A 22,703-nucleotide genomic window follows, 5' to 3' on the forward strand; every position below is an offset into this window, starting at 1 on the left:
CTACAGGAAGGCAGCCTACATGGGATAATAGGCATACACCACTGTGCCTAGCTATTGGGTCAGATGGAATCTAACTTTTATACCCAGGCTGGCTTCTAACCACAATTCTCCCTGTTCTCCACCTCCCAGGTAGCTAGGAGTATAGGCTTAAGCTATGTCCAGCTTATAGGCAACTTTTTTTTTTTTTTACAAGAAATATACAACTTCATGGGGCTGGGAAGGTGGCTCAGTGGTAGAGCGCTTGCCTTGCACTCATGAGGCCCTGGGTTCGATTCCTCAGCACCACATAAGCAAAAAAGAAAAAAGCCGGAAGTGGCGCTGTGGCTCAAGTGGTAGAGCGCTAGCCTTGAACTGAAGAGCTGAGGGACAGCGCCCAGGCCCAGAGTTCAGGCCCCACTACTGGACCCCAAAAAATATATATATACAACTTCATAAACAATGGAATTATTCAGCAGAACTTTTTATATATTTCCATTTTGACCTAATTGATTCTTTTGTGAGATGATTGGGAAATTACTTGGGATATTTAGACATTCTTTCAACTAAGTAGGTGGCATCACTTTAAAGTTGACACTGAACTGGGGAGAAAAGGCTTACATTTTTCATATCAGCAGTGATAATCACATAGTTCACAGTTCCCATGTATCTGAACATTTAACTGATTAGCTGGATATTGAAAATGGGACATAAATATGTTAAGGAATTGGTTCTCTCTATTGTGTGTGTATTTATAGATATATGAGCAGTAGTGAGATTTGAATTGTAGGCCTCACACTTGCTAGGCAGGTATTCTACCACTTTGGTTGCTTTTTGGGGTATGGTCTTTCATTGTATCCAGGCTTATCTCTGTGCTTCCCTACTGTCACTGAGGTGACAGGCATTGCCATTGTGGAGATAAGTCTTGTGAGATTTTATGTCAGAGACTAGTATAAACATATTAGAAGCCCATTTGTTTTATCTCTTTTTTTTTTTTTTTGGTTTGGTTTTTATCTTTCATTACATAGATTTTCATTTTCCCCCTCCTGGTTCTTGGACTCGAGGCCTGGGTACTGTTCCTGAGCTTTTGTGCTTAGGGCTAGTGCTCTACCACTTTGAGCCATAGTGCCAAATCCAGGTTTTTGGTAGTCTCACAGACTTTCCTGCCCAGGCTGGCTTTGAACCATAATCCTCAGCTCTCAGCTCTCTGAGTAGCTAGGATTACAGGTATGAGCGGACACCCAGTATATGATTTTATTTCTAACTTGCATGTTTATAATTTCATCTAGTCATAATTATGATATATATGGATTTTGATTAGTTCTCGCCCTCTATTTTTACCATTTTATTTGTATTTAATATTTTATTAATTTTGTTACAGTCTCACTATATAGCCCAGGCTGGCCTTGACCTTCTGATCCTCTTAACTCTACTTCCTGAACTAGGATTAAAGGCATGTACCACTATGCCTGACTGGTATTGCCTGGTCCTTCTAGTATCTATCTCCTGCATGACTATTACTTGATGCATCTTGTAAGGAGGAGCCAGGTCCTGTCACACCCCTGTTTAAAGCACTCCACTGCTTCTCCTTAGTCTTTTGTATCTTTTTTTTACATTCATACAGTGAGCTGAGCACTGGTGGCTCACATGTAATCTACCCACTTAGGAGGCTGAGATCATCTGACGATCACAGTTTGAAGCCAGCCTGGAAAGTCCGTGAGACTCTTATCTCCAGTAAATTACTCAGAAAAAGCTGGAAGTGGTATGTAGCTAAGGTGGTAGAGCACTAACCTTGAGCACAAGGAGGCTTAGGGACAGCTGACCCTGAGTTCAAGCCTCTGGACCAGCAATAAATAAATTTGTACAGTGGCCTGTGAAATCTTGAGTAATAAGCCAGTGTGTGCCTTCCACTTGGTACTTCAAGCCCATGAAGTACATTTCCATATCAGGGCTTTTGCTCTGCCCATTGCTAACATGTTCTCAGTACATTCAGTCTTCTGTCCCATTCCTTTGGTTCCACCCACTATACCTTCCCCTTCCACAGCAAAACTGTTGTCTTGTTTTTCTTTACTAAATATTTCCCCTACTTGAACGTTTACCACTCTGTACTTAGTCTTGTGTATTTATTACTCGAATGTGCACTCTAGGACATGAGGAAAACTTGGATTTTTTTCATGTTTATTGTCATATCCTTAGTGTCTAGAGTATTTTTCCTAATAGGCTTTCAGCTGTTTCTGTTAAACACAGTATGGGACTTTGTAATAAAAATCAGTAAGAGTCAGTACTTTAAAGGAATAAGAATACTTCAGATACTTGATTTTTGGATAAAAGTATATCTAGAGTAATTGGCTAGCTTTTCTGCTGGGGATCAAACCCAGGCTTTTGTATATGCTAGGCAAGTGGGCCACTTCCTCACCCTACTTAACTTATTTTTATGTCTTATAATTCAGTAGCATCCCATTATCTGTGGTGGATGCTTCTAAGACATAGCGGGTGTCTGAAAGAATGGATCATAGTGCCAACCTGTATAAAATCTGTTTTTCCCTATATATACCTATGGTAAAGTTTAACTTACAAGTTAGGCTCTGACAGAGATTAACAAAAATAAACTATATTGAAATGCTATATGAGTGATTTCTCAGTTATTGTATTTTGGTTATGGGGCCTGAATTCTGGGCCTGGGTGCTGTCCCTGAGCTCTTCAGCTCAAGGTGAGTGCTCTACCACTTGAGCCACAGCGCCATTTCTGGTTTTCTGGTGGTTTATTGGAGATAAGAGTCTCTCGGACTTTCCTGCCCAGGCTGGCTTTGAACTGCAATCCTCAGATCTCAGCCTCGTGACTAGCTAGGATTACAGGCATGAGCTACCAACAGCTGGCTTTCAATTATTTTTATTTTTGTGGTTCTGGGGATTGAACCCAGGGCTTTGTGTGTGCTAGGCAAGTCCTGCACTACTTGGGCCACACCTCCAGCCCTTCAAAATATCTTCATTGCCATTTGCACAATTGGAATATTTTTGGACCATGTTGAAACTATAACCCTAGGTAAGAGAGGCCTACTGTCCTTAAAAAGATTTAGATGGTCTGTGTTCAAGGCACAGTATCTAGAAGATTGGCTGATCATTTTGAACATGGGGAGAAAATGGGAGTTTCTAAGTTGTAAATTATGCTGTTCTTTTGTCCCTTCAATAAGAAGAAGCATTGACAATTTCCAACTCCTTAGCATGGGCAGGACTCAGCAGTTACCTGTTGGATGTGGGGAAGGTAACTGCCACCTAGTGGAAAAGCTGGAGCGAGAAATGAGATCTGAATCCTTTCACATAGTTGGAATATGTGAGAATAGAGTGCACATTGCATTTCCCTTTGCTTGCTCACTTATTCATGGAATGCCTCTCCTGTCAAGAGAGGCATTATTGTGGTAAAAGAATTTATGTAGATAAGCAGTTATATAGATAAGTATGTTATGTAGATAATGCAGTTACTCTACCTGCAGAGGCAAAGGAAAGGCTTGACAGTTAACTGCTACAGTGTGTGTTACTCTAGCAGCTGAGAGTTTGTAGAAGGAGTGAAGTGGTATTAGAAAGTGAGTTGGGCTACATTGTGGCACTTGAATTTCACTAAGCAGGTGGTTATAGCAGAGGAATCACAACATTGGCAGTGTTTGTTTGGAAACCTGTTTGTGGTTGTTAAGTGGATTAGCATGTAGAGTGATTTGCAGCAGTGAGGCCTAGAAAATGTTTATGTGGCAATAAGGTAGTAGTAAAGTTTTTTTTTTTAATTGAAAAGTATGTACTCAGTTTTAGACTCCATTGATGACACAAGTACCACCTACAAGTTGATCAGTTTTTGTGTGTATGCCAGTAATGAGAAGTCAGGGCCTTGGTGGTGTCCTTTAGCTTTCCACACCTGAACACGTGGACATTTCCCTCATCCCCAATTAGTATACATAAAACAATATCTTTAATATCAAGTAATGAAAATATATCTTTTCAGTTCAGCAAAGGCATAATTTGAGAACTCTAGGCAAGTATTCAGGGAAATAGTACAAGTAACAGTATTACAGCCATAATAGAGATGAAATGAGAATAGCTTAAACTGTAAGAGTTGTGCTAATCGAGTTCCAACATAGACGCATACAAATTCTCTTTTCTTTCCAGCCAGTGATACTTTTGTGGCTAGAAGTTTTGTCACAATTATCGGCATCTACATTACTCCATAGACCCTGCTGTACAAAACCAAAATGCTTAGTATAGTATCATCGTAGCTTACTTTTGACATGTTTGCTAATTTGTGAACAGAAAACTCAGAAGAGGAAAGAATAAAGAAATGGGAAAATAGTGTGGTAGTATATTTATGTAATTCTACCACTCAGCAGGTAGAAGTAGGATCATGGACCACACAGGGAGACTCTGTCTCAAACTATTTGGAATGAACAAACAGTACAACTTTCTTTTTTTTTTTTTTTTTGGGTCCAGTTGTGGGGCCTGCACTCTGGGCCTGGGCGCTGTCCCTCAGCTCTTCAGCTCAAGGCTAGCACTCTACCACTTGAGCCACAGCACCACTTCCGGCTTTTTTCTTTTTGCTTATGTGGTGCTGAGGAATCGAACCCAGGGCCTCATGCATGCAAGGCAAGCGCTCTACCACTGAGCCACCTTCCCAGCCCAAGTACAACTTTCTTAATGTGTGCTAGAATTTAAGTATTCTGTCCCCATCTAGCTGCTGGGATCATATATGCCTTAGCTCCCTTGTTAGACTGCTTCAGAGGTAACACCAGTTATATGTAGCTGTTAGCATGGCAGTGTAGGTAGTACAGAGTTAAGCACTACTTCATTAGTCATTTAAACTGGCAGCATGGTCTTGCTTGTTACTGTTTATGTGTCCACTGGTCCTAGTTCTGCCTCATCAGTAAACCAACTAGCATCCATGGATAGATGTTCACAGACATATACATATATTATTTTTTAGTTTTTTATTGTCAGTTATGGGGCTTGAATTCAGAGCCTGGATGATGTTCTTGAGCTCTTTTGCTCAAGGCTAGCATTACCACTTTGAACCACAACACCACTCTCTGTTTTCTGATGGTTAATTATAGAGAATAGTCTCACAGACTTTTCTGCCCAGGCTGGCTTTGAACCATGACCCTCAGATCTCAGCCTCCTGAGTAGCTAGGACTATAGGTGTGCGCCACCAACACCCGGCTTCACATAAATTTTTTCTGACCCCTGCTAATTTTCTCATCTGTTGTCTAAAGTGTTTTGTTTGCATTTCCTTTGCCACCCAGGCCCCTCCCTCTGGGTAAACTGGCAAGTTAATTTATTTTGCTGAGGTTGAATAGGGAAACCAGCATGGTTAAACCTGCATCCAGTGCACTCAATCTTGCTATGTTCACAATGGGTTCACGGTCTAGCATCTACATCTAAATCAAACTTCATTCCTGACTAACATACCCTCCTCATACAGTAATATGTTTACTTTATGGTTTATTGTCTGATATGTCATATTTGTGATTCAATAGTAATGATAAGGCAAGCAAAAAACGAGTCTAAAAGTCAAACATCAGTACTAGTCATGTATGACACAAGTTTTGAAATTGGCAGACCGGGAATTTATGTCAATAGAGTGCTTACTAATGGGAAAGGTAAAACACTAGAGAAAGCAGAAATAATGTTCTACACTGTCTATCAGATTCTGGCTTGCGTGCGTGTGTGAACACACACACACACACACACAGAGCTAAGGGAAAAATAGACTTGTTTGCAAGATAAACTTTCCTGGAATATTGAGCACCTTTCCCACCATTTCTCTTGCCTTCCTTGCCCTTCTCTCTGCTCTGCAGTTGCTACTGTACTCTGATTAAACAGTTCTTCTCAAGGCCCACATACTATTTAAGAGAAATTGAGAACTATTCACGCTACCAGGAAATCCAGAAATGCTTTAATAACAGACTTGGTGGTACAATGACAGTTTGTGGCCTCACTAGAGCTTTGAGGTTTAGGACATGATGTGACCCAATAGTTGTAGGAATAGCTTTCAGTTGGACAACGTACATCAGAATATCTGTTCCTAATATAATTTCAGGACATGAGAAAGGATAGCTTAATGGTAAAGCATGAGGACTGAAGCCAATCTCTAGGGTTGAGGTCCCCCTTTCCTCTGTTTACTAACTTTGGATGAAGGTTCTTAGTGGGTAATCACACTTTTCCACCATCTATAATAGATGGCTAGTACTAGTCTACCTGTGAGGATTAAAGGGAATGCTTAGAACAATTGTTGGCATTCAGAAAGGACATGGAAAATGTGACAGCTACTTGGTTTGAGTTAGTGTGCTAGATAATCTCCAAATATGTATACCCTCATTAAAATGCAGCATTATTGATATTTTAAAACCCAAGTCAGTAGCCAGTTAGGCAGATAGCTTCCTTGCAGATAGCATGGTAAAGCATTGTGTCTTTTCAATTTATTAATCCAGAAGGCTACTGAAAGTTTTTAGTAACAGAGCTACTAAAGAATGTGCACTCTGACGTTGGTAGATAACATCCATTTACACCAAAGTGATTTCCCCTAAAAGATAATATTTTCCTATATTTAGTTGAAAAATGGCAACTGTATCAGAGTTTGGGGTAATAGGAAGAGACTGAGAAAAAGATGTGATGTTACCTTATTTCTTTTTTTTTGTCGGTCGTGGGGCTTGAACTCTGGGCCTTGGTGTTGTCCCTCAGCTCTTCAGCTCAAGGCAAGCGCTCTACCACTTGAGCTACAGCGCCACTTCCGGTTTTCTGGTGGTTTATTGGAGATAGGAGTCTCACGGTCTTTCCTGCCTGGGCTGGCTTTGAACCGAGATCCTCAGATCTCAGCCTTCTGAGTAGCTAGGATTACAGGCGTGAGCCGCCAGTGCCCGGCACCTTATTTCTTAATAAATGATAAGTTCCAGTTTTAGATACTAAGCTAAGTTTGAGGAATGTTTTTTGCAGGGATAGGGGAGGGATGGCAGGCAATGTTGGGTTTGAACCCAGGGGTTCTTTCTCTCTGGGCAGATGGTCTACCACTTGATCCACACCTCCAGCCTTTGTTTTGATAAGGGTCTTGTGCTTTATGTAGGTAGGGTCTTGTGCTTTTGTATAGGGCCAGCCTCAGATTGACACTCTTACATGATTGGGATGACAGGCCACATCACCAGGCCCAGCTTAAAGGTTGAGATGGCATCTTGCTAGCTTTTGATCTTGGCTGGTCTTGAAACCTCAGTTCTACCAAATCCATAACTTCTGAGTACCAAGCTTACAGGCATGGATCACCACAATTAGCTAAGCATTTGTTTCTTTTAAGATGAATAAAACATGCTTATGAGGTCTTTGCATTCCCTCCCCTAGCTTGAGCTGGTAACAGACCTAACTGATTGCCAGTTTTAGAAATGCCTTGCTGTCATCCACATGGGAATCTATGACCAGTTCTAAGCATCATGCCTACTGTACTAAGACATGACATTTCTTTGCCTTGTTTAGGAGTGTGTGTGTGTGTGTGTGTGTGTGTGTGTGTGTGTGTGTGTGTGTGTGTGTCTTGATCAATACTTCAGTTAACTTTTCCTGTCTTAACCTAGCAAAAAGTCCCTAAGGGCAAAGCAAAATGAAATAAAAACTGAAGTATGATGGTTTTTAAAATGTAAGTAAAAGGGGCTGGGAAGTTGGCTCAGTGGTAGAGTGCTTGCCTTGTATGCACCAGGCCCTGGGTTCAATTACTCAGCATTGCATAAGCAGAAAAAAGCTGGAAGTGGCACTGTGGCTCAGGTGGTAGGGTGCTAGCCTTGAGCTGACTTAGTGAGAGACAGGGCCCAGGCCCAGGTCCAGGCCCTCAAGACCAACCTCCCCACCCCCCCTCCCCAACCCCCCAAAATAAAAACTTTATGGCAACTTGGGTTTTGAACTCAGCATTGTGCTTGCCAGGCAGGTGCTCTGTCACTGACCATGCCTCCAGCCTTTTATTAGTGCTAGTTACTTTTGAAATAGGATCTCACTTTCTGCTCAGACATGCACATAGATTACAGCTCTTTTATATTTCACTTCTTGCTGTAGTTGAGATGACAGGCTTATGCCACCTTGCCCAACTTTCTGTTGAAACAGTCTGGAGGAATATTTTATGCCCCAGCCAGCCTGAAACTGGTCTCCCATATGGCTAGGACAACAGGCTCATACCACTGTCTCAAACTTTTCTTCCCCAGTCTTTCCTTAAATTGCCTCACTTCAGTCTCCCAAATAGGAGACTGAAATGGCTCGCACCATATAGGTGTGAGTCATTGGTGCCCAGCAAGACTTAATAGTTATATTGAAGGCAGTAGCTTCAGCAATAGGGCAAAGAATAGGATGAAATACACCCAAACAACAAAACCCTGAAGTTCAGGAAAACAAAGAATCAGGATTATGAAGGTTACCCCCAGCTAAAAGATTGATGTGTTTTCAAAATTTTGTCTCCATTTTGATTTTGAATATGATTGACTACAATATTGATTTGTTTTTTGCTTTAAGAACCCACTTATTTTAATTCTCAAATATATGACTAACATGAAAAGTGAGAAGGTTGCCAAGAGATAAACAGAAGCCATTAGATTTTTAGACTAAAGTTACATATGTTGAGATTTACAGGGGAAAATATAATTGGATGTTTGCATAGATGTGACTTCAGGAATTGATGTAAATATGTATACTTTGGAAATGTGCCATAATATGCCATTATCTTTTTTTTTTTTTTTTGTCAGTCATGGGGCTTGAACTCTGGACCTTGGAGTTGTCCTTCAGCTCTTCAGCTCAAGACAAGTGTTCTACCTCTTGAGCCGTAGCACCACTTCTGGTTTTTGTGTGATTTATTGGAGATAAGAGTCTCATGGGGACTTTCCTGCCTGGGGCCTTGAACCATGATCCTCAGCCACTGACACCTGGCCATTATCTTCATTTTTAAGAAATATTGTGTCTAGGTACCTGTGGCTCATACCTTTAACTCTAGCTACTCAGGAGGCTGAAACCAAAGGATCAAGGTTCAAAGCCAATCTGGGCAGAATGGTCCTGAAACTCATCTCCAGTGGACCAGCCAAAAGCTGGTTTGGAAGTGTGGCTCAGATGGTAGGGAGCTGGCTGTGAGCAAGCAAGCTGAGGGAGTGTGAAGGCCCTGAATTCAAGTCCCAGAACTGCTTAAGAAAATGTCCAGAGGAAAGTCTTAAATGTTTACTCTAGGCTGTCAATGTCTACTTGTTGGAAACTTAAAGTACAACCTTTATTCTGAGTGTTACTCAGCTAATAATTGTTATACTTGAGAAGTACTCTAGAAATGGATTTCACAAGTGAAGATATGGGGAGTGACCTAGATAAGTGTGGCTTTCATAACATTCTGAAATCCATGGGTTCAGTTCCAAAGGAACATCATACAAGTAGCTCATGTGAATCAGGGTTCAGCTTCCTGGTTTGGTGCAGTTCTGACAGCTATAGTAACAGTAGTAAGTGGATGGGAAGTCCGTGTAGTTTCAGTCCAGTTGGCAAGATCTCAGAATTGGCCACACCCTTTAAATGGCTACCTAAAGATACTTGAAATTCTCCACATTCTTTGTGTGGTTTGTGTTTTGAGGTATGGTCATACTACATAGCCTCACTCTGGACTTCAGTCCTCCTGCCAGTGCCTCCTGATGGCTGGGATTTTAAGAATGCACCACAACTACCAGCTTTCCATATTTGTTTGTTTTTTAAGTAACCATTGTTCTAAAGAAAAGCAGAGCAGAGCTGAATTAGAATATATAAGAGAAGGCAGTCATAAAAACATCTAATCTTGGAAATAAACTTTATTTAAAGCAGTAAGTTTTAGAACAATTAAAGGAGGCACCTGAGACTTGGGGCTTAGTGGCTTTTGCCCACCATCAGAGAGGCAGTGTTTGAGTCCAGAGTACTGATGTCATGGAGTATTTATTGGCTGAGGATCCTGTTCATCTTTAGTGCTCTTTTGGGTACTGCAAGAAATACAAGTACATAAGCAAAATTTCCCCTAATTATGGATATAAAACCAGAAAACAATCATTAATATTTAAGTTCAGAAGTAATTGAAGTGAAAAAAAAAAACCTTGGAGTAGAAGCATATTTTAAGAGGTTATCTTGAAGCTAGAATAGGAAAAGTTTCTATGGCAGTGTCAGTATATAAACATTTATTTTTATGTTTTAAATTTTATTGTAAAGATGCTATACAGAGGGGTTACAGTTACATGAGTAAGGTTGAACATTTTATATATAGTAAAGAAAAGTTTGCCTAATAGTTACCAGACTCCAAGCTGGTCTTAACTCACTTGTAGTGCTCACGAGACAGGTCACACTTCCTTTCACCTGTGTGAATTAAGCTCCTGCCCCTGAGCGGATAACAGAAGACAGAAGCAGAGAGTTTCAGCTGCAAACCTGAAGTAAGGATAAAAGGATCTGAGGAGGGGCTTCTAGACAAAGTGAAAACTTACCTAGGCCATTATGGGGGTAAAATTGTGTTGAGTAGAAGGGCTTGGATTTAACTAGTGAAACTGAGCCTTGTATAAAGTTGGAACTGGGAAAAACAGACTATAAAGAGTGTTAGAAGAGATGGGTAAATCAGTAAACTAAGGGCAGAGAGACAGTGACTTGTCCATGAAGAATGAGGCTGGCGATGACTCTTGTGCCACAGTGCTACCTGAAAAGACTTTTAGACTTAGTAATCATGTTCATTTTACTCTGTTAAGTCAAAAGCCAGGGCACAACAATAAACCTGTCATTGCACTGTTATTTCTCAGGATGAAGATTTGTTAAGTAAGTTGAAGCTGGGTGCTGGTGGCTCTGTATTTCTAGCTATGCTAGGATCTGAAGAAATACAACTCAGACAGGAAAGTGTGAGATTCTTATCTCCATCCAGTTGAACAGCAAAAAACTGGAAGTAGAGCTGTGGCTCAAGTGGTAAGGTGCCAGCCTCCAGTGAAAAAGCTAAGGGAAAACACCAAAGCTTCTGAACTCAAGGCCCAGTACTGGTGCATACACACAAAGTTAACTCAATAATAGTTTATCTATTGGCTAGTACAGACATTATAAAGAATAACACACAACCAAAGTTCAGAAAATATTGATTTAAGAGTTGGGAGAGGTGATATGCAGAAGCCTTGTGGAACAGCCTGCATCTTGAGTTCCATGTTGGCTGTACAATAGATGTGCACACATCTGCTCATTGAAGTACATGCTCCATTGTTGTGGACTTAATGTTGTACTTCATTTTTAAGAACTTAAATAGCTACTGGCTAAACAAAGATGGGTAAGATGGACAAGAGAGCAGAGGATAATGGTACAGAGCTGGTTTTCTTTAGTCACCTTATTTGTAGTAGAAAAAATACTGGTCAGTTTTTTATTTTGCTGACATTTTTTTCTGCCCTGGCCCACATAACTTTGCATAGTATTGAGATGAAACCCAGGGCCAAGCACATGATTGGGCAAGTGATCTGTCACTGAGCTACCTCTTTACCATCTGCAAAACAAAACATTTTAAGTATGTAGCTAGTTTAGTATGTCAGAGAATTCTGTATTCCCTCTCTCTGTCTCTAGCTTTCTGTCTCTGTCTCTCTGTCTCTCTCTCTGTCTCTGTCTCTCTGTCTCTCTCTCTTTCTGTCTCCACTCTCTCCTTTCTCTCTCCAGTCCTAGGGCTGGGGCTTGAACTCATGGCCTAGGCACTGTCCCTGAGCTGCTTTTGCTCAAAGCTAGCACTCTACTACTTAAGCCACAGAGCCACTTCTGACATTTTCTGTGTATGTGGTACTGAGGAATTGAACTCAGGGCTTCATGCATGCTAGACAGGCACTTACACTGAGCCACATTCACAGTCCTCTATTCTCTTATGAATGCTACCTTTCTGAAGACATGTATAACCTGTTTTTTTCCCCCCTCTCTCCCTTTTGTCTAGTTAAATCCTCTATTTTTTTCTGATGTTTCATGTAGTTACTAACCTTGTAGTTACTGTTTTTTATTTGTGATATAAGGTTTCATCGTTGTATTTCATATATTTATATATTGTACTTTGATAGACTAACCCTGTTTTTGGTGTTTCATGAAGTCATCAACTGTGACAACACGAGTAGGATATCAAAGAGCATTGTTAGTGGCCACAGAGTAGAGACAAAGTAGATAGGGAAGAAGTCATCGGGGGAGGTTGCCCAGTGGAGGCAGATGCAAGCTCGTACTTGGGGATCAAAACTGTATGAGGACCTGGGACAAGGGAGAAATATTTGAGTAAAATACTCCAATGTATCATATTTGTATTCAGATTAGACTTCATATCATGAAATTCTATTATTTCTGTAACTTTAATACATTTGCTGTGAATGGCCATTTATTTGGAATGTTAAGTAATAGATTGTTTTGTAATTTTTTTGGGGGGAGGGGGTCCGGTCGTGGGGCCTGAACTCTGGGCCTGGGCCCTGTCCCTCAGCTCTTCAGCTCAAGGCTAGCGCTCACCACTTGAGCCACAGCGTCACTTCCGGCTTTTTTTTTCTGCTTATGTGGTGCTGAGGAATTGAACCCAGGGCCTCATGCATGCGGGGCAAGCACTCTACCACCTTCCCAGCCCTGTTTTGTAATGTTTTTAATCAAACTTAATTACTCTGGGTAATTTAAGAACAATGCTGTTCTGCAAAGCTCTGAAATTGCTGTTGGTTGTATTATTGTAACTGTTTTCTCCCTCTGTCTCTCCCTATTTCTTTCTTTTTCTTCTTCCAGTGCTGGAGGTCAAACCTAGGCCTTTGCAGCAAGAGTTCTATCACCTGTATTAATATTTTATCATTTGACCAGGAATAAGATCTGTCAGTTTATTGTTCACTGTTTTTTGTTTGTTTTTTTTTTGTCGGTCGTGGGACTTGAACTCTGGGCCTGGGCGCTGTCCCTCAGCTCTTCAGCTCAAGGCGAGCGCTCTACCACTTGAGCTACAGCGCCACGTCCGGTTTTCTAGTGGTTTATTAGAGATAGGAGTCTCACGGTCTTTCCTGCCCGGGCTGGCTTTGAACCGCTATCCTCAGATCTCAGCCTCCTGAGTGGCTAGGATTACAGGGGTGAGCCACCAGCACCCGGCTGTTCACTGTTTTTTTAAAGTAGTATCAAAATGAATTGTTACATGATGTCAGGCATTAATCTTGGACAGTTTAGTTTTTAAAGCTTCATTTTCTCATGTATAAAATAATTATTCCTTATGTTCCAGGGCTTTTGTGAAGAATAAAAACTATGCAAAGCAAGTTTAATATCCAGGAAAATGTTTAAGTTGTCTATTAGACACATGTTTTACATGTAGCTATTTTAGCCAGGTGGAAGTAGCTCACACTTGTAATCCTGACTACTAAGGAGGCTAGGATTTGAGGATTGTGGTTTGAATCCAGCCCAGGCAGAAAAGTCCATTAGACTCTATCTCCAAAAGCAAAAAGGAGGTGTGATTCGAGTGTTAGAGTGCAGTCACTTTGGGGTTAGGGCTTCAATATTTACATTCAGTCTGTAACAGAAACCTTTACTTTGCGTTCTTCATTATGGATTCTGTTTACTTTGAGAATATATTGGTTTTTAGTTGGAAGGATTTTTTTAGAATTTCCTCTAAGGTGGGTCTGTTAGCAACAAATTCAGTTTTATCTGCAGAAATTGTTTTAGAAATATGTCTGCTGACTTAGGATATGGGGTTGGAATTCTTTCTTTTTGAGCACTTTGAATGTATGTACTGTTGCCTTTCGCTTATTCCGGTCCCTTTGTAAGGAAGTAATAGGCTGTCTGTCTTTCTCCTTTCAGTATTTTGACTTTGCACTTTCACTGTGATGGCGTATGGATTTCTTCCAATTCATCCCACTTGGAGATATGGCATGGAGGTACACTCCTGTAATGCTAGCATTATGGAAGTTGTAGTAGAAGGATCATCCATGCCTAGACAAAAAATAAGACCCTATCTAAGAAATAATGCAAAACAAAAGAGCTGGAATCATAGTTATAGTGGCAGGACATTTGCCTAGTAATCACATGGCCCTCAGTTCAGATATCCATACTGGCCCCCCAATGAAGAATTAAGGTACATCTTTTAAAATGTTTTTATTGGAATGCAACAGTAGCATAACAGGATTTCATTGTGACGAAGCCTTTAAACAGGCTCACCACTTACACTCCCTTAACTCCTTTTTCCTTCTCTGCTTTTTAAAAGTCTTTGATGGGTTGTTTTTTCTTTCTTGGTATTGTTTTTAATGTATCTAACATGAACTATGTGATTTTTTTTGTTCCTCTTCTATTTTCTTCCTCCACAGTGTAATTCCTATTTTCACTGTATTTGATGTCGGTGACCTGCATCTTGCATATATATTTTTCTAATGTGGAGAGGGGAAGGGAAATAACAAAATGCTGAAATAAGGATACACGTTGACCCATTGTAACAATGAGATGTACAAGACACTACTTAGAATACGAACTTTACAACTTGGGGAGGGAAGGGGGGAATTGGGGGGGTAGGAAGGAATGGAATGCAGGGGAGAAACAAAAGAGGAAGTAACAATGCCTGATAGAAAATATACTCATTAACTTACTTATGGAACTCTAAACTCTCTGTACACCATTTTACAATATATGTAAAACCATTAAAAAAATAAAAAAATAAAAGTCTTTGATGGCTTTTATTTTCTTCACAAGTACATGCAGTGTACTCAATCCTCTTCACTTCTATTACCTCCCCCACCCCAAGTTTACCTTTCACACAGCTATCATCATCATCATCATCATCATCATGTAGTACTGTGAGCTAAACTCAGGGTCTTGTGCTTTCTAGACAGTCTCCATTTGACATTTATGTGATTTGTTATCAGAAGCAGTAGATTCTGTTGAGAAGAATGAATGCTGAATGTGAAATATTCTGGTGCTTATCTCCTATTTGCCATTCTGAACTGCTATGCTGCACACTTGTGATAGTGTGAAAGGGGGAAAAAATCGTCCCTTGACCTTGTACGATCTTATTAAACTATATATTACTGTACCTTACTTTCAAGATGATTGAAAATGCTGGATATGTGGTCACAACAAGTTGATACCTCTGTTACGTTCTCAGAGCTATCCTTTATTTTCCAGCTTTCTACCTGGCTTGCTTTGTCTCCCAGGGTTTCTTGTGCTTCAGAGTCATATTCTTCCATTTCTTTAGAGAAGTTGGGTTCTCTGCGAGGTATAATTATAATTTAAAAGAAGAGGATTAAAAACACAAAAAGCTGGGGGTAGTGGATCCCTGTAATCCCAGCTCAATGGGAAGTGGAAATGTGAGGGTTGTAGTTGGACAACGGTGTGAGCAAAAGTTAACCACACCCTTTTTCAAAACCCAGCAGGACATGGGAGGCTGAGGTGGAAGAATTTCAGTTTATGGCTATCCCTAGGAAAAAGCACAAGGGCCTATCTAAAAAATAAAGCAGAAATGGGTGTGGGCTCTGCTTTAAGTGTTAAAGTGCTTCCCTAGCAAGTGCAAGATCCTGAGTTTAAATCCCAGAATTGCCTGCAAAATTGTGGAGAGAACTCACTAGTTGATTTCACTTTAGCATTAACACTGTAATGAAGGGGCACAGGAGCCTCACTGTATACTAGTATAACCTTGGGAGCCTTTACATATGCTTTGGACCCTTTTTGGGATAGTGTTATTTGTTAAAATTAGAGGTAGTTCTCTTCAAATATTTCTTAGGTAGTTTGATGTACAGCCAGATTTTTGAGATAAACTACTGAGGAAAGGCAGTTTGTGGGCAAGCTGACAAAGTGTAAAGCTGTTAGACTGCACTGTCCTGTCTGTGGGACAGATCAGTTTTTTGCCAGAGAGGTCCTTACGAATACCCATTTTTCTGGACTCCCCCTTTAGGTCTCATCTCCATTGATTAAGAAAGAATATTCTCTACTGTCCTTATAGAAGATTTAACCAAGTGTCTAGAACTTCACTTAGGAGACATCCAGTATAGAGAATGGGTTATTCCCTGTAAGCCAAAGATTATTTTGATAGATTTTCATTGGCTGATTTCTTGGGCTTGTTTGCAAGGCTTTCCTAACTTGTACCTGTACTTGTGCCCAGTCAGGTTAGCCATGGATCCCTTCTTTTTAGTTGTACAAAATAAAATGCATACCATTACAAAGGAAATGAGTTGTATTATATTCTAGCTGTCAAAAAAATTTTTGGTCAGTGGTGGGGCTTGAACTCTGGGCCTGGGCGCTAACCCTCAGCTCTTCAGCTCAAGACAAGTGCTCTATCACTTGAGCCACAGCACCACTTCTGGTTTTCTAGTGATTTATTGGAGACAAGAGTCTCGTGGACTTTCATTGCCTGGGCTGGCTTTGAACCGTGATCCTCAGATCTCAGCCTCCTGAGTAGCTAGGATTACAAGCTTGAGCCACCGGTGCCCAGCTACAGCTGTCAAAAATTTAAAATGTGGGCTGGGAAGGTGGCTCAGTGGTAGAGTGCTTGCCTTGCATGCCTGAGGCCCTAGGTTCGATTCCTCAGCACCACATAAGCAAAAAGCCAGAAGTGGCACTGTGGCTCAAGTGGTAGAGCGCTAACCTTGAGCTGAAGAGCTGAGGGACAGCGCCCAGGCCCAGAGTTCAGGCCCCACGACCGGACCAAAAAAAAAAAAAATAGAATATTGCAAAAATTTAAAATGTGTACAACAGTATATATTTCTTTGTTAATAATATTCAGTGGTAGATTAAATAACTTACCAAAGTTGTAAAGCAATGATAACAATAATTTGAAAACACTTCATAGCTATAACCTGAAGGAACTGGTTTCTGTTGGAAGCAAAGTCACAGATACTGACCCTACTGTAATTTGTTGCTAACCTTTGTAATTAAAAGCAGTGCTGAATTTTAGTTCAGGTTTGTGGGGGGAAAATGTGTAATTTTTCTTGTGGAACTAAAAGGCAGCTGAAAACTGTTTATACCAAGGTTGTATATTAACATATTCTTCATCTTTCTACATGCATGACACAACAAACAAAGATTGTGATTTTTCTATGTTCAGAGCCAGTGGCTCATGCCTGTAATCCTAGCTACTCAGGAGACTGAGATCTGAGAATTGTGGTTCAAAGCCAACTGGGACAAATAGTCCCTGTTAGACTGTTATCTCCAATTAACCACTCAAAAACAGGAAGTGGTGCTGTGGCTCAAGCGCAGAGTGCTAGCCTTGAGCACAAAGAGGTTCAGGGACAGCACCCAAGCCCTGTGTTCAAACCTCACAACTGACCAAAAAAAGTTTATGTGGTTACATATTTTCAAAGCTCTTTCTTTTAGTAATATATATTAATTGTACAGAGTAATGGTGTTTATTATGATGTTTTCACATACTGCATGTAATGCATGTAAAGTGTTCAGTCATATTTACCTGTTCGGATAAACTAAAACTCATGTTGGAATAATCTTGTCATTAACTGACAATAGTAGCAGGTTTTTGTTTTTATTTCAGAATATTAGCTAGATAGTCCTTTGAATCCCCAAATGCTAATTAAAATGGTTTGCTGTTACAGGAATACAAGCGCAAGTTAGCCAGAGTTTCCCTGGTACGAAAAGAACTGAGGTCTCGGATCCAGAGCCTGCCAGATTTATCTCGATTGCCAAATGTCACTGGCAGTCACATGCACCTGCCCTTTGCTGGAGACATCTACAGTGAAGACTGAGGACCAGTCTCTTTCCAGGACCCAGAACTTTGAAAGAGATGAAGACAGATTAGGTGGATAGTTCTGTAAGCATTATTTTTGTATATTGTTGAGAGAGTGGTACTAACAAAGAAATGACAAGTAATTTATAAAATTGTTAAAATGTTGGTTTGTTTACTATTTTACTAGTAAGTTAATGTGACTAGGCTAAATAAGGTGATGATCCCTGTGTATCAGTAACTCACAAATAGTGATTATTTTCAGAAGACCTTTTTGTAAATTTTTTTGATCCAGGTCCTTGTGAGAGATTCCATGTTTCTATTTCTTCATGTATTTTCAGTTGCTTTTCTTTTTCTTTCTTTTTTTTTCCAGTATCTAATCACTGTATACTATCTAATTCTAAAGGGGAAGAACGAATCAGGATCTGGTTGACTTTATTATGGTACAGTTTAAGACTTGACTGTAGAAGGGATTAAATGTTCCAATTTAATTTTCACCCATCTCCCCAACACCATAGCTGGTTCTGTGCCTTTTCAAGGCCTTTGGTTCCTTAGAGGTCTGTAACTTAACAGTAAACATGGATGCCACTGGGGGGTCAGGTCAAAGCCTAGAGAACTTTCCCCCATAGCCCTGTAGGAGTTCCATTTCAACTGCCAGTGTAAAATAAAAAGATTACTAAATAGGAAATACTTTGGTTGTACTGTTGAGAATTATTTGAGTAGATTAAAATGAAAATGTTATAAAACTTGACACACTACCAAGAGAAGAGCTTTGGGTCTGGAACTGATTCCTATTTGTCTAGTCAGTCTTGTTTTAAACATAATCCCTTCAACAAAAAAGCCATCTGTGGGATTAAAAGAAACAAAGTAATGATCCTTTTATTATTTCCTTGGGCATATAACTTAAAAACTCTAGAACTTTTAGCACTAAAAGCTCAAGAATTCAATATTCATTAACATTGAGTAAACTAACCTTGGAACATTGGTATAGTTTAAGGTTTTTGAATGACTGTACCCTTGGAAATGAAGCAGTGCTACACTACAGGGTAGATTGGGTAAATTCTATATTTGTATGTTTACAGATGTAAATATAAAACAAATGTACTTTTACCTTTTATTTCTAACCCTGTGTGTTAGGGCAGTTGCATGCTCTCCAGCCTTTTTGGATTTCATTGTTAAGCTGTGAATTTGTATTCAATAATAATTTAGAACAAGCATCTTTATCTTTCATTGCTTTACATGTTAGACATTTCTCCTATCAGATTCAAATTAGATAGTTAATAGAACACCCTTTAAATCACACAAGCCAATTATGTCTCACTACTCTAAATGGCTGCACTCTGTTCTCTCAGTGTTAGAGACTATAGTTAAAATGATTACCAGTGAAAAAGGCAGATATTTATTTTTAATAGATAGTAGTTGTGGAAACTGATTGTAAAATTTTGACCTCTCTTCAAAACAGATGCATAGAAGTAGTCATTCATCCACTTACATGTATATCTTTTACTCAGTGTTTTGAACAGCTTTTGGGACTTAGGATGTTTTCTCACAGAAACAATAGTCAGGTTCCCTGTCACACACTACTACTGAAGCTCAGCTGGAAACCTAATCCACTTAACCATGAATGTACTTGTGATACGGTTGATAAGTTACTTGTAGATCATGGCCAGCATTTGTAATGTCACTCTAAGGAAATTATGTGTGGAGCCAGACACATACTGAAGTGTATGCCTCTGTGGTTAGGTATGGGAAATACAAGGAAAGATTCTGCAAAGGAGGGAGGTAATAAATGCACAGCTACGAAACCTGGTTATCACTGTTATGAAAGTATATGAAGTAAGTTAGTTTTTGTTGTTAATGTGAAAGCAAAATTGTATGCTAATTTATTTCAGTATCTTGGCTTTATTTATGATCTGCTAATGTGATTTATTCATTCAAAAATATTTTTTCCATTTAAAACTAATTTATAAAGTATGTACTCCTAGCAACACTTAAAATCTTTGAGAAGTATGTGGAAATATTTTCACTATTCATGACAAACTTCTGACTTAGATACTGATTTTAATTCCAGTATCTTCTCTAAATATTTATGATAAAAATGCGTTATTTTTTTAGAGCTCGATGAGATTTGTGATGTGATACTATTCAAGTACCTGAATTGCACCCCTTGACCAGTCAGTCCTCCACAAACCTCAGTTGTTGGTTAGCTCACTAACTGAACACAAACTAGTCAAACATTTCAGCCTTATAATAGTTAACATGGTAAGCCTTAGCAGTAAAAAGTCATCCTTCCTAAAAAGACTAGATGTTCTCAAGAAATGGGGTTAGGCTGGGGGTACTATAATCTAAATCATGAGCATTTTGTACACTGCGTACCCAAGGCAAATCATGCAACTGAGTGCGGTCTGGCCCGGCTCCTTGAGAGAGCATATCTGCACACCTGCAGTAGGGGCACTGTGTTTTGAATGGATAGCGTTACTCTTCCCTGTCAACAGTCCGAGAGCTGTCTAGTGTTGATCTGACTAGGCGCTCCCTCTGCTTCTTCCATCCCTACAGTAAATGAAAGAACCACAGGGGAACGAATGTACTCAATAGCTAACCTCCCCAAGGAAAACCATTCTGTATTCTGCTATTTTGGTACCTCTTTCATGTGTACTCTGAATCAGGGTTTTTGTATAAGAAATCCTTTAGAATCAGCAAAAGTTGGGATGATCCAGTCTTGATTTGCAAAATTAAAACAAAACACCTAAATGTCAATTATCACTACAGATGAGAACTCATCTTTTACAGTATAGTTAATAGACTGGTTCTGAGGACTCTTTAAATAGAAAAAACTCAAAAGTACCAATTAATTGGGAAAATCAGAAGGCCCTTTCTGAATTCCCCATTTTAAAGATTTACATTATATGAAATGACAGCTACTAAACTGGTTGGTATTCTATTAGGAAATAGCTCCTAAAGATGTAGTCTTGTCTCATAGTTGTTGCACTATGAACTATTGAAAGTGTAAACAAGTTCTTCTCTGTACAGAAAGGGAACATTGTGTTACTTAATGAATTGATTTAGACGGAGCATTTGTTGCCCACTGTAATTCCAGCCATCCACAAGACTGTGTTGTGAGGAGGCAATAGCACACAGGAAGATGAACTCTCCTGGACTGTTTACCCCCTTTTCTTTGGCTGTATAAGCTGTTCTTAATAAAGTTTTATGTTCTTTTTGAAGGTTCTTTGTGAGGTTTATTTTTGTGATTCTGATTCAATGAGTACAGGGTAGAAGGCAGAGGATTAGGGGACCAAGACGGAAGCAAAGTACTGGAAGTATTCAAAGAAGTAATAGAAAATGCTGAAGGAGATTACTGTCAGTGACAAAATCCAAGTGTCAGAATTCCCTGGAGTTGTTACTAGACCATAGATGGCTGGGCCCCACCTGCAGAGCTTCTGCCTCAGTAAGTCTGTGGTCAGGTCTCGTGGTTTACTTTTCTGCTACTTGTTGGTAACGCTCATGTCCACACTCAAGTTTAAAATAATGGAAAGATAGCCAACAGACTGGGAGATCTTTACCAGCAATATATCCAACAAGGGCCTAATATCCAAAATACACAAGGAGCTCAAAAAATTAACACCTTCCCCCAAAAAACCTAATATATCAATAAATGGACAAAGGAGCTAGAGAGATGTCTCAACAGTGGTAAATAGACCCATGCTCAACATCCCTGGCCACAAAAGAAATGCAAATCAATACAACTTTGAGATTTCTGCTTATGTGGTGCTGAGGAATCGAACCCTGGGCCTGATGCATGCAAGGCAAGTGATCTACCACTGAGCCACCTTCCCAGCCCTAGTTTGGATATTCTTCAAAAAACTAACTATTTACAGTAGCCAAGCTATAGAACCCCAGATGCTCTATAATAGAAGTGTGGTACATATACACAGTGGAATTTTACTCATTCATTTACAACATTTACAGGGAATAGATGGGCACAGAACACATCATGCTAAGTGAAGCCAAGCTAAGCTCAGAGACAAACTGCATGAAGCTAGATCTAAAATAAAACTGGCATAACATACAGGACTGTAGGCATTTACACATTCACACACACAGAGACTAAAGGATACTCTTAGGGGAGGGACCCTAAGGCCTAACTCCTCTGAACATTTCAAGTACTTTCTTTTGGTGCCAGTCCAGGGGCTTGAATTCAGGATCCAGGTACTATCCCTGAGCTGTTTTGCTCTAAGGCTTGTGTTCTAACACTTAAGCCATGCCTCAACTTTGGGCTTTTTACTGGTTATTTGGAGATATGAGTCTCATGGACTTTCCTGCCCAGGTCAACTTTGGACTGTGTTCCTCAGGACTGTGTTCCTGAGTAGCTAGAATTACAGGAGTGAGTCTTTCTAAACCCCTGAGTAGAGTGGCATGAACCTGCCATTCCAAGCTACAGGAGAGGCTGAGATTGGGAGGGCAGAAAAGTTTGCAAGACTGACTCTACAGTTTTATCTGAACACAGCTGCACATTCTTGTGATCCCAGTGACTAAAGGCAGACTAAAAGTAGTGGTGGCTCAGGTGTGTACCAGGGTGGGAAGCAAGGCCCTATCCTAAAAAATAAGCAATGTAAATCAGGACTGGAAGCATAAATCAGTGGTACATACTGTGCCAGCCATCAAATGTGAGTTCTTGAGCTCAAACCCAGTACTACAACATACTATTTGACTAAAGCTTACTTTTAAACTAGTGGATTTCTCTAAGCCATTATTTAGGCCAGAGGCCTAAATAGCTGCAGCTGGGAACATGTTAGAAGTGCAACTTTTGGGGATGCATGCAGACCTATGGAACCCAAAAATCCAAGGTTGGGTATATGCGTCTTTTTAACAACTCTTCAGGTAATTATGGTGAAATCTTAGTTCTACACACCCAGTCATGATCCAAAGTGATTGCACAGTTCCCCTCCTGTTTATGAATAAAGGCAGATCTAGGCAGTCTTTATCAGCTGACTGGAATTGGAATAGAAATCAAGTTACATTTCTTTGCTGTCAAGTTTGATGGGTTGCTCACACTTTGAAAACCAGCGAATCTATTGACCACT

The 22,703-nt window shown here is 40.0% G+C and overlaps 1 protein-coding gene across 1 annotated transcript in view; it reads left to right on the forward strand.

Annotated features, from left to right (window-relative positions):
• The window catches only part of Rprd1a (regulation of nuclear pre-mRNA domain containing 1A), a 29,874-nt gene extending 9,031 nt beyond the window's left edge, over nucleotides 1-20,843 (forward strand). Inside the window, exon 7 of the mRNA XM_013014800.1 lies at nucleotides 17,495-20,843. Within this exon, the coding sequence (XP_012870254.1) occupies nucleotides 17,495-17,644 (150 nt within the window). The 3' untranslated portion in view covers nucleotides 17,645-20,843. The remainder of the gene's footprint in view (nucleotides 1-17,494) is intronic.
• The last annotated feature ends 1,860 nt before the right edge of the window (nucleotides 20,844-22,703 follow it).

This window comes from Dipodomys ordii, unplaced genomic scaffold, assembly GCF_000151885.1.
Source record: "Dipodomys ordii isolate 6190 unplaced genomic scaffold, Dord_2.0 Scaffold25, whole genome shotgun sequence".
NCBI lineage: Eukaryota > Metazoa > Chordata > Mammalia > Rodentia > Heteromyidae > Dipodomys > Dipodomys ordii.